The sequence below is a fragment of the Neodiprion lecontei genome, chromosome 4 (genome assembly GCF_021901455.1).
Source record: "Neodiprion lecontei isolate iyNeoLeco1 chromosome 4, iyNeoLeco1.1, whole genome shotgun sequence".
NCBI classification, from domain to species: domain Eukaryota; kingdom Metazoa; phylum Arthropoda; class Insecta; order Hymenoptera; family Diprionidae; genus Neodiprion; species Neodiprion lecontei.
Window position 1 is genome coordinate 24,289,864 of NC_060263.1, and position 12,937 is coordinate 24,302,800.

The window sequence follows — 12,937 nt, forward strand, 5'->3', positions numbered from 1 at the left end:
ACAGCTACCGAATTTGGGGTTGCGCGAAAAACGAATTGAAATAATTTATTGTAAACATGAACCAGGAACCACGGAGCGCTTATCCTGGAAGTCGAGAAATTTTATTAGCGGACTGACAGCTACCGAATTTGGGGTTGCGCGAAAAACGAATTGAAATAATTTATTGTAAACATGAACCAGGAACCACGGAGCGCTTATCCTGGAAGTCGAGAAATTTTATTAGCGGACTGACAGCTACCGAATTTGGGGTTGCGCGAAAAACGAATTGAAATAATTTATTGTAAACATGAACCAGGAACCACGGAGCGCTTATCCTAGAAGTCGAGTTTCACCGCGTAGCGGACCCGAAGCGCGGGATCCGGGAGGTTGAGAACCCGGTACTCGAAATTTGCGGAGCGCGACTCTCATGCGTCCGCTCTACTGCGCGGTTGTTTCCAGACTGAGAAATTCGGCTAGCTGATTTTGAATTGGTGACGTCACTTTCTGAACGTCCGACATCCAAACTATGGTTTCGAACTTTGATACTATGTATGATGATGTATGATGTACGATGTATGATGTATGATGTATGAGGTATGGTCATATGATATGATGTATAATGATTTTAGCTTTCACATTTCATACAAGAAATACACACTTTATCTCTCCTGCCGATTCCAGACTCAAGCGGCCAGGCCCTTCGATGGTCAGCCGTTGACTGAAGATATATTCTTCAGTGAACGGGTCGGCTAATAACGCTGCCGTTCTGCGACAGTTGGATGATGAAAAATTTCGCTCGTATCTTTCAAATGTGTGTTAAAATACACTCGAAGTGTTAAGAAGCGCCGTTCTTTCTCTCCCTATCACCTTTCTAGGTCTTTAAACCACTACGCAGCGTTAAATATCGTCTCATGTACGAAGCATCCATTTCATCTCGTTCAAAATTAGCGCATCCGTGATGTATTACAGTTACTCTGAATTTTTTTCCATCCGAATACTTTTAGAAAAACAATTCTGCTCCTCTACCCAACGCAGATACTTCACTTGCGACCAGCTAAAACAACGTTTCGATTCTATGCCTATGAAAATTCAAGATCGAGAGAGCAAATGAAAAGTTGTTGGAATAATTATGAATACTAATGTTATGGAATACATCGAGCGCGCGTCGAATAGAATCCCATTTCGAAATGAATAATTCTTCTCTTTTCATATCATAGCTAATCTGGTAATATAGCTAAATAGGATGGTTGGAGGTGTTCGGAAATGTTAGGAGGTGGTCGGCGCTGGCAGAAGGTGATAGGGGGTGGTCGAAAGTGGCCATTGATGGTCGGAGGTGGCAGGGGGAGGTAGGAGGTGTTCGAAAATGGTAGGACATTTCAAAAGTTAAAGTCGACGATGATCCGGTGCATCAATTTGATCGTTACAGATTTTCGTTTCCGAGGCGTAGAGTATTCAACAACGATAATGCAGTCCTTAAAATTCATCATTCATCTCTGACTGGAAAGCTAATTCGCAAGGCGTGGTATTCTATTCTATTTGCATTATCAGAAAAATACCCGTACCCTACATACACTGTTTCTAATCTTTTGCTACCTTTGGTTCAATCCCCATGCTTCCACAGCACGATTAGTCGGAAATGTTTTTGATTATCCATAATAAAATAAAAGAAGCAACAGAGCTTAAATTTATTGTTAAAGCTCTAATGAATACATCAAACTGCGGTCGAATCAATTCATTTATTGTTTGCACATGACCTCTGTATATTTGATAAATTATTCCTAAATACATTGAAACATATGTATTTATAACGAAATATCATGCAATGGGCTGTGTAAACTATAAACTATAATTTCTATCGGATAGCTGCTTTTATCTCAACAGGGCTTTGAGACTCAGTTCAGTTCGTCCTCCTCCTCGTCCACCGAAATGCCACCTCCAACAATCGCCAAACACCTCGAACAACCACCGATAACCACCTCGGGTTGTACCTGGAATAGCAATAAATATTTTCAGTATACGAACACATCAAAAACATTACGTAAGGATTCATATAATCACAGGTTTTGTTTTTTGGCTGTAACTTTTGATTCGCTGCTCGCAGCGTATCGGGACTGCGCTTAATCGATTTGTCTCGTAAAATTACGTCTGATTAGTGCCAGAAAGAATTCATTTCAGCACTTTTCAAAATCGCGAAAATTTTCTCTAAAAATGGAAAGGGGTTAGCCTTACTTTTTTCTTCATTTTTGGAGCCAAAAATTTGTGGTCTCCGATTCGATTTGTATGACCCTTTCCTGACCAATTGGATCCCCAGGAACTCAGAAAACGTAGCGAAAAGAGCGTGAGACCAACAGCAGAGACAATACGAAGGAAAGAGCACCAGCTGAAAAATATCAAAAACACAGGTCCTGGTTTTTTGGCTCTCACTTCTTATATGTTGCTCGCAGCGCAATGGGACTGCGCCCAATCGATTTTTCTCGCATAATTACGTCGGAATAGTGCATGAAAGAGTTCATTCCAGCACTTTTCAAAATCCTCAAATTTTTTGCCAAAAATAGAAAGGGGTTAGCCTTGCTTTTTTTTGAGCGAAAAACTTTTAGTCTCCGATTCGATTTGTATAACCCTTTTCTGTCCAATTGGATTTCCAGGAACTCAGAAAACGTAGCGAAAAGAGCGTGGGACCAACAGCAGAGGTATGGCAATGAAAATTCTTCGTTTTTCGGTCGTAACTCTTGATCCGTGGATCGCATCGTATTGGGACTGCACGCAATCGAGTTCTCTTTTCAACTTACGTCGATTTTGGGCGCCAACGAATCAATCCCATGATCATCCAAAAGCGTTCAAAATTTCATCATAAATCCAAAGGGGTCAGCCTTACTTTTCTCAGTAAAATATGTATAAATATCACACGAGGTATCACTTTTGCAGACAATAAAAATGTAGTTACAATGGTATAGAATCAATATCATACTAAATTGCATTGCATTTATCAGTAACCAGGATGCTGACATATTTATATTTCGTACTGGGAACATAATCGTCAAACGCACAAATCAAACATTCGAGCTAAACGTAACAATAAATATTTCTATCTTTTGAATCAACAATCAAAAAAATTCAAGTCTTTATTCGTCTCATAAAAGATATGTCGATAATTTCACTTTGCCGACAACATGACTACGGATCGGTTCATGGATTTTACGGACCTCATGTTCTCATTATCATCACCCGAAAATTGCGAAATTGACTTATCCAAATCTATAATTGATGCAAAATTCGACCTTACGTCAAGGCGTTCGGCAGGAATACTCACACTAGAATAAACTGACACCTACATTCATCGCAAACAAAGTCGATCTATCGTTGAGAAGCCAGCATGGTGGGCCAGGCGCTTGACCAATCACTTCACCGTTAAACATTAGTTCTTGATGAGTGTTTGCTTTAAATGCATTAGTGAAAATTTTGTGACGAATATAGGTACAGCTTAGAATTAAAATGTTTTTGCTACATCACAATTGTATTTATTTTTTAATTTCGTATCAGCAAAAGGATTCAAATTTCGCGAAAATCGATTGATTGAGGCTGCGAGGATAACAAGGTACAGATTACTAATACATAATAAATAAAAATTACACGTATTGTAACGGTCACATCCCTCGAAGATTTTTATTGAAATTATATTTTGTACAACGGTATATTTTCTTTACGACTTCACTTCTTTCATTACATTTGTTTTCGTCGCCTTTTTTTTATATATTCAATTCTTCAAACAATTATAATTCAATATTCTACAACCTACGCATATTATTCATGTATATTACATTATAAAAAACTGTATAAAATAATGTGCTAGTTCAGTATATAATAATATAAATATAAAGTAAAATGATGTTTAACGTTATCTTGTCTGCAATATGGGACTTGTATGCAGATCGACGCAACGATACAAAATAGGTGATATAAATATTATAAATTGACAAGGTTAGCAATAACGCTGTATGTATGTATAATATATCCGTGATATATTCAATGACAAGTCTTCTTGTGTTCGGCTAGTTATAGTTGCCATAATTTAAATTATACGTATATAGATCTTTTACATCGTCAAAGTCCAACAAAAGTTAAAGACAGAGGAACGATTCACGGAAATGGGAACTGAGCTACTCGCGTTGCTTGATGTCTCGCATCTTCAACAATTAGTAAATATTATGTTACCCGCAATTGCGGTTAATTGATAATCTAGACTTGTCTTATGTATGTGTATAGTTTATTCATATTGCCTTGAAGATTCTTCTTTCCTATCCATTCAGATGGCTGCCTAGCCTGGTGAAAATTTTTGCTGCAAATCTCTGTACAGATTTAATTAAAGAAAAAAAAAATTGTAGAATTATTTTTTCAAAAAGATCTCAAGATACTTTTCGGTGAATTTTGTTTTTGAAATGTTGAACCAAATTTTCTTAGTCTCAAAAAGATGAAAAAAAAACGCGCCGTATTCCACAGTAATATTTGAAACTATAGAGAACTACGTTGAAATGACCAAGGTTTTTTTTCGCGAATATTCGGAGCCTAGATTACGGGGTAGCTGAATAATAATAGCATATTAGCGCAAATAAATATTTCACCAAGATTACACAACCTACCTAAAACATTGATATATTTATGTATGTACATTATGTAATAATAATTCTTTGAAATATTTTATATTATATACGGTAAAAACAATTGATCAGTACATTTATTTATACATACAGAGTTCGGCAGTGTTTTACTGCAGCTTCAATGATATACGTTGTATAATATACCTATATTACGTATTATAGTACCAAAGTTGATAAATCAAACACGAATATAATGAAGATATTTTATACGAATTAGATCGCAGCTGCCATTTGGGCTATTGTTTTGACCTCGGATCGTACTTCTAGTGGTATAAACATAAAGTAGGTAAAGTGTACAATTTTTAAACAGTTTTCCATGGTGACTATTTTCGTAATCTTACACTTATGTTTGGCAATTTAATTTACACGCTCACTATCGCACTCTTGTAATTACCCTTATATCCTCTTAAACATGAATGGTGAATTCCTGTCGTTCCTGCTCTTTTCTTTGCTGATATCTATAAAATACGAGTATATTATCGATTCGCGGAATCAATTTGTCTCTTGGTTAATTGCTACATTGACCAGATTGAACGACAATAATTGTGTGTGGTACATTTCACAGTGATCAGTTCGACTGAACTATCTGTATTTCTCTGAAAATAAAATTTTTACAAGCAAATGAACTTCAACATTGAGGTTCAATGAAAAACGGATGCTTTTAACAAAAAGTAAGTATTTCTGATCACTGCAGTCGAAAATCGCCAAAAAAAGTGTGAAATTTTATTCATAGCAATGTTTAAATTACGTGCCCGATGAAAATCTTGTACAAATAACTGGACACGAGTTAGAATCTGCTAAAATTTTTAAGTTTATAATTCCAAACTCTTTTGAAACGCTGCTCAAGCTCAACTCGACGTTCTCACGATGAGATTTTGAAAAATTTTCATTGATATTGGTAAGCTAGAAATAGTTTGTAGTCCTCTTCCGCGTCTGTTGCACAGTTAACATTCGTCAATTCTAGGTTTAATAATTGCGATACGCGTACCTATTTACCTACCTTGCAAGCATAGTTTCAATCGCTTCTATCGGTAGGCGACCGAGGCTGCCACCATGTCGTGTCGTTGCGATGGAAAGTGCATGGCAGTCTCGATCGCATTCTGCCTCACTCAATTCTCGGCTGTCGCTGAAACCGGTTGGTGGTAACAGCGTCATGTCGTCAACGGAACTGCAAAAGGTCGGTCGAATAGGAATGAACCTAAGAAAGTCTGATGCACAAGGAGGGGAAAAGCGTTGCAAGACGACTAGCGAAATTTTTTCAAAGGGAAATGGGGAATCAAGCGCTGGCGAACGTTTTTTTTTAGAAAAACTTTGCGAGCAGAGTCTTAATTCCGAAAGATGTGAAGTTGTTCAGATCTCTTTTGGAGAGATTTTTTTGGGAAATAATGCAAAGCAAATTTTCACCACGTTGTTATTTTAAATCTAACGGTAAGTATGTCATGCCACATGAATTACCATGACTATAACGTAATAGCGTCGAGAAGCGGAAGTTTGGATTCTTTCATGGTGAATTCTCCAATTACAGATCAGTCGATCCACCATTAGTGATCTTTTTGATTGCTAAGACTGCAAATTATTGATACGAGTTGTAATATTTTCAATCATACTAAATAGTAGCTTACGTATGGGTCGAATAGAAAATTATTACTTTACAAGTTTCACATGGAATAAGTAAAAGAGTATATTTAAAAATTCTAGGTTATTGAGTAAGATCGTGATGTATGGTGGTTCAAGGATTGCAGTGGAACTGTTCATTAAAAGATTCGCAAACTTCGAATCCTCGATGATGAGAAAAACGTTTTACATTTGCTTCCCCTTCGCCAATTGTGTGTAACGCACATCAGTAATATGCCTGTAACTTTCAGGACATTGTCCATATACTGCGTAATTTTACATTGAATATTGCCAGAATTTTGATAATTACAAGATTAATCGACATCACAAACATCATCATTGTAGTACCTTGAGCTTCGGGAGTATACATATATCGATATTCAGGTGTATAAAAATTGCTTTCCTAGATGCTTTCTGAGAGTATATGCTAATTTTTGGTTACATAAACTTATTCATGGTAAAGGGTAAACAATTGCTAAGAATATTGAAAACTATAAGGATCGCATGGCGGACTGCCGCCAGTTGAACGCACTTTGGTACGGCAAATTCACTGCTTATTACGCAATTCTCAACCTTCACATCCTGGCAAATTCAACTAATCCTGAAAAATTCTGAACCAATTAGTAGCTGTAGCTATAGCCCGGTAAAATCGACTGATCACACATGTGTTTTAAACTTTAATCGAGCGTTTTAGATTCGTTATAACGTGATGCGGATTAAATTGTCATCGATGTTGAGTGTGATGCCGAATTGAGAAAGGATAATGCTTGCTTGGATATTTTGCGTCAACTGACGGTTCAGACCTCTATTAGGAAGAAATATGAAAAGATGAGACTGACATGAGTGCTATGTGGAAACAAACAAACCTTGGCTACCTGCGAGTGGACCTGCTGGGTTGCCGGCTACGCCTCCTCGCCAACGGCGAACCTTCGTTATTGGATTCAGTGCTGGACTCGACGCCCCTCGAAAATATATCTGCGAATTGAGAAACGAGTCAAGGGTTTGTACAAGTGGCCCGTGCCCTTGAATCCACCTTTAGACTGACTGCGGTACAAGGTAAATTCAAACTGCAAATCCACAGCTGTGACTTTTCACGACGTCGTCATATGCGACAGAGGTAACACGAAGAGCATTAATTGAATCCACGAGGTCTCCAAAGTGGTATCTACACATTAGTCCAATTTTGCTAATGACGCCAACGCACCTCTACAAGGCTTCACGGGTACCCTGTAGCTGGGTCCGGCACACTCTCCGCAGGGGCTACCGGAAGTATCACTTCCGGAACCCTGCCTGTTTGACCGGAGTTTACTTTCCGCTTCCGCGATGCTGGGAAAATAGCGCTGCTTATGCCACCTTGGTGTTTTTGATCTGAAATACGCAGTTGCATTGTAATCATCAAATTCAACGTGTCATGGTCAAAGGATCAAAGCCATATAGGTATATGTACAAGAAATTCTTATGGCGATGAGAACATATTCTCAGTTAAGTAAAAACATGCTACAACAATTTCGTATCAGAGTACAATATCTGATGATATTAGGGGGCACTTACGTACCTCTCGTAATCGATGCTCGATCTTTCGTAATCAATTATGTTGATGTCCTCGTTCTCCAAGTGGCCGAAGGTCTTAAACTGCATCGTGTAGTCCAAAGTGGCGGTGGTGACTGACCGGTTTTCCCGTCCAGGTACGCTGAACGTTGCGTACGGACTGATTTCGTACATTTCTGTGCAAATAAAATGAAAAGGGTGACTACGATGACAATAAAACAGAGTAACACTAGTTTGACAGTTTCTGAGATCAATTGGGTGTGGAGGGATATTAAGAGATTGGCTTCTACCTGACCCATGATCGTTCGGTTTGAGGTTTTCCTGTTTAACCGGCGAGCTTGTATAGACCTGGTGGTTTCGACGATTGTCACGTTCAGCCGTCGATTTCAGTTGGACCGTTGACATGCAGCTAGATAAATGGTGGGGCTGGTGGCCCAACTGCTGCATCCCGGGCTGCATCTGCTGGGCCAAGCCCATACCAACCGGCTGTTGGAGCTGCTGCTGCTGTTGACCCGCCAACATCTCCCCTAGGTAGCCGCCACTCTCTCTAGAAGACAAGAAATTGCCTGCAGAGGAGTGCTGACATATGGTGTGACTCGTGTTGAGGAAGTAACTAGCCGGATAAATAGAAGCTCTTAGTTATTTGCAGTAGGCACGATCGGATGATCGCATTTTTATTCTTCAATAGCTCAGTTTAATTCGATAGATATTTGAATACGGGAGACTGGGAGAAATTGTCGTACGAGAAAAATTTTCAACTGGCGAACGGTACCGAGGAAGAAACGGATGATCATAAATAAGTGAAGGGTTTTAGAATGAGTGATATCTGTATGAGTAACAGTGAAGTATAATGAATTGAAAATGATTAGTGATCGTCTACCAAATTTTAGGTGAATTCGTGGAAAATTACGAGAATGAAGAATTTTCCTGTATTTCGGGGTACCATTATTCTGTAACCGGACGTCAAGACATAGCCAAAAAAGAATGGTGTCGTGTCTTTGTATAAAAGTTGATTTTCTTTCCGAACGTCTGCTTCGATTTGGCAGTCTTCACAAAATTCAGGGTAAAAAAACTTTTTGCATACATACACATACACACAAATGTAGGAAAATGGTAAAACAATGGTTGACGAGTAATGAAATGTTTTGAAATTTCCATGAGTTTTTCTTTTTTCTGAAGCAACATTTTTCGCGATAACTGCAAGTACTTCGAACAAGCATTTTACGATCGTGTCTGATAAGTGTGAGCTGTTTTGCAATCAGTGAATGACTAAGACCTACCTGCCACGTTTGAGGACTACGTATCCGAGTAGAATGGTGCAAAGCACCAAGACGAGGGCGCATACAACGGGGATGACGATATAGAGAATTCTGTGTGTCGGAGCGCCCTTTGGCGCGTCGTTGTCCATTATCAGATCATTGGGTGGACCAATGCTGACGCCCGTTATGGTTGTCGTTGCAAATTCCATCTGCGTCTCTTTCGCTCCGGCGTCATTGTGAGCTGTGAGTCTCACATTATACCACGAGGCTGGTTTCAAGTCTCTGATGACCAGATTTTCTGTGGCTCGGTTCGCTACCATGATCCATGACTCTGAGCCGCTTCGTTTTTTGTACTCAACTGTGTAGTAGAGAATGGGGCAGCCGCCAGTCGGCCAGGAAAGAAGATTTAATCGAAGAGTCGTCGAGTTTGCGGAGATGATATCTCTCTCCTTTGGTAGCAGTGGAGCTGAAAAATACATGAATATGTTTTTCGTTGTTAATATTTTTCATCTTTTTCACTGACAGGGTTTTGCAGAAAACGGAAAATTTATAATTACCACTGCCTTTCGTTGTGGCACTGATCAATCCACTCGGTTCACCAGTGCCAACTCTGTTGTGGGCAGTCAAATGGGCGAGATACGATGAACCGCACTTGAGGTCACTCAATGTGTACGCCGTCTGCTCCGGTGAAACCGCAATTTCTTCCCATCCATCTCGATCTCTTTTGTAGCTCAACACGTACCCTGTAAAAAATTTAGATTAAGTTCAAGCGATTGCAGAATCTTACGTTTGTCTACTCTTCTTTCTGCTTAGCTGTTCTGTGCTTCAGAAAAAATACTCTTCTATAATAATGTCGGTTTATGCGGTTCATCTGTACCTTGGATGGTAGCACCACCATTATCAGGATGATTCCAGCGCAGTCGAATACTGTGCGGTGTTGTGTACTGCAATTCGAGTTTAGGCGCTCGCGGAGGCATCACAACAATTACAGTGTATGTAACTGAATCATCCCCAAACAAGTTGTTAGCAGAGCATGTATAATTCCCTGCTACTGACTGCTCCAGGCCTGAAAAAGTCACACAATGTGATCACCTGATGATAGCAATAATGTGCTAAATTACAAGCGTGTGACAAGATTACTGTGAAACAGGATTAACCGACGTAAAATCCTATGTACTATTACAAGGATAACGATGACCACTTTAGCATTAGTAAATTGCGCAGACCGCATTGACACAATAATAACTTCGCTATAGTGAAGGGTCAGAATTACATTTGTCATGGAAATAGCGTTGGGTCTTAATTGGTATCAAGTAGAATTACGCTGATTGTACCTTGCATCATAGTACCTACATACTAGAGTACCATTGAGTTGATATTTTTTCTGATTTTTTCACCCAATTCCTCCAAAGTATCCGTACAGGTCTTTGTAAATACGTGCTTTGAGGAAAAATCTTGATATGATTAAAAAACTTTAAAGTTCTTTACAATTTCATTACATACATTAATTATCATGGCTATTAACATTTAATGGTAAGCAAATTGTGCTCACTGTGAATGTTAAGATGTCCTTCTGATGTTAGCTCGTAATGTCTTCCAGTCGATATTTCGCTGTTTTTATAAGTCCACTTTGGACGGGGGGTGGGATTTCCAACCACAAGACACGGCAACGTGACCGAAGATTTGACGGCCTTTCGCATGATCTGGGAGAAGGACGCGACTCTGGCTGGAACTGCAATAATTAAGTGGGGTTACATTTTATTGATAAATAGGTGTACGAAAGATTGTAGGCGAGTTATTGAAATTGAAACTTGGCTATAGTATGGGAAACAGATTTTATTCCTATGGCTATGGTAATGTGCACAGGAATCTGTAGTAACGCGACTTGATAACAAGTCGAAAGGCTATTTCAAGATATTCGACAATCACCACAGATACTGAATAGAAAGATGGACGCTATTTGGCCGATGAATGTTCGGCAAATGCATGAAAAAACCTATGAAATTGGCGGTCAATTAAGTCATAGTGATAACTACTTCGTCACTTTTACAGAATAACATATCACCTAATTAAATACCGTCATGAGGTACTAATGCATACAACACAAATGCTATCAAATACGTACGCATACTTCAAATACGTACTTCGAGTGTCCGTGGTTTGAGTAACGATAGTAGTTCGTTCACCCTCTCCAAGCCCTGTGGTTGCAGTAACCCAAAACTCGTATAGCTGTCTGCTCAAAAAAATGTCAAAAGCGTTTGAGAATATTTTGAAATTCATTCGTTTAGTCTACTAACAACATCGTGAGAATCGGGAGTAGTCCAATTTTTCATTGTCGGAATTGAGCATTTAATTTGGATTCAAAGAATTCGAAATAAAAGAACAGCCTGTAACGTATTTGAAACGACGATGGGAGAGATGGGCGAGATGAAAGATACCTGAATATTATCGAGGATGGGAGTCAGAAAATATCATTTCAAATACCTCTATGTCATCCTGATAGTAAACGTAATTACTCACCTTACGGTCAAGCCTCTTAATTCCATAGTCAAAGTGTCGCTCGCGGAAGACGGTGGATCATGCATCGTATGAGTGTTATTTCGGGTGGCCCCAGCCTCTCTACTGTACACTGTGTAGAGGGAAACGTGTCCATTCGGTTGCAGCGGTGGCAACCAAGACACGAGAATGCTGTCAGCGGTCAATGCCAATGCTTTGATTCCAGCCGGTGGTCCCGGAACTGTTGGCAAATGATGAAGACCGATCATTGTGAAAATGGCAAGCATGTAAAAGGTGAAAATTGAATTGTCTCAAGGACTCGAAGAATTCTCACCATCCTCTTCGGTTGAGCAATACGTTGGAAGACTCAGTTCTCCATCACCTGCTCCAGTGTAGGCCAAGACCCTTATCGAGTAGTTTGTGTATTTGTACAAAGTGTGCAGGTACGTCTCTTCACTTGAAGTTCGCTTCACTTCACCGACTGTCGATATTTCCACTGTGATAGCAAAAAATCACTTTGTAAAACGACAAGGAAAATTTGAAATTCGGAATTGTAGTTGTTAAGAACCAAATAGTATTGAGTTTTTATGAATATTTACATGACTTGTGAAGTTTAAAATTAACTTTGTCTAACGTATTCCAAATCTTACCCCGAAACCTTCAAAATACATAGCGAAATTTATTATGCTCTGTGAAATCAGCACTCACTGTTATCAGTGGGAACAGGTCTGTAGTAGACTTTGTACCCTTGAATGATACCGCCATGCTGATGCGCTGGGGGTGCAGCCCAAGACACTTTGACGCTTTGTGATGACAGTGGGGTGCACATTACTTGTGCTGGAGGTGCTTCGGGTACTGCAACACGTGAAACATTATTACCGACTCATCCCCTGTAGAGACTTCACGAAAAAAGGCAAGCGTTTCTTGTTGGACTAATTACCGCCTTCCTGAGTTGTTCCCACAACTGGATTGCTTGCCGGTCCACTAGCGATGCTGTTGAACGCTCTAACCGTAACGTCGTATTTAGTGAATTTCCGAAGTCCGGTGAGCTGAATTTTCGTCGTTGCCCAACCATTTACCGTCAGGCTCTTGCTTTGATTGACGCCCGAAGTCGACGTGGAGTGCTCGGACCAGGTCACTATGTAACCAAGGAGTTCACCGTTCCACATGTCTCTTGACGGAGTCTGAATGTCCATGATTTGGTCAAATGTATATTCGTTTTCTACCGGTCTACAAACACTAGAAATTCCCAGTTTTATAATGGAGTACAATTACCTGCCAGCTGACGATCAGCTCGCCGGGACCTGCACTCTGGACACTAACGCTTTGAGGGGAATCCATTGGTGCTGAAAGATTAAATGAGGGTAAGAAAGGGTCATATTAATT

At 39.6% G+C, this 12,937-nt stretch overlaps 1 protein-coding gene across 1 annotated transcript in view; it reads right to left on the bottom strand.

Moving 5' to 3' along the window:
* Positions 1–4,965: 4,965 nt before the first annotated feature.
* Positions 4,966–12,937, bottom strand: part of LOC107220928 (Down syndrome cell adhesion molecule-like protein Dscam2) — a 182,430-nt gene continuing 174,458 nt past the window's right edge. The window contains exons 19-34 of the mRNA XM_046736696.1: positions 12,827–12,897; positions 12,492–12,735; positions 12,260–12,406; positions 11,886–12,047; positions 11,576–11,792; positions 11,200–11,288; positions 10,608–10,787; positions 9,933–10,121; positions 9,613–9,798; positions 9,077–9,521; positions 8,087–8,409; positions 7,804–7,972; positions 7,453–7,616; positions 7,124–7,223; positions 5,635–5,802; positions 4,966–5,092 (exon numbers count right to left, since the gene is read on the bottom strand). Coding sequence (XP_046592652.1) covers positions 5,041–5,092; positions 5,635–5,802; positions 7,124–7,223; positions 7,453–7,616; positions 7,804–7,972; positions 8,087–8,409; positions 9,077–9,521; positions 9,613–9,798; positions 9,933–10,121; positions 10,608–10,787; positions 11,200–11,288; positions 11,576–11,792; positions 11,886–12,047; positions 12,260–12,406; positions 12,492–12,735; positions 12,827–12,897 — 2,906 coding nt within the window. The 3' untranslated portion in view covers positions 4,966–5,040. The remainder of the gene's footprint in view (positions 5,093–5,634; positions 5,803–7,123; positions 7,224–7,452; positions 7,617–7,803; positions 7,973–8,086; positions 8,410–9,076; positions 9,522–9,612; positions 9,799–9,932; positions 10,122–10,607; positions 10,788–11,199; positions 11,289–11,575; positions 11,793–11,885; positions 12,048–12,259; positions 12,407–12,491; positions 12,736–12,826; positions 12,898–12,937) is intronic.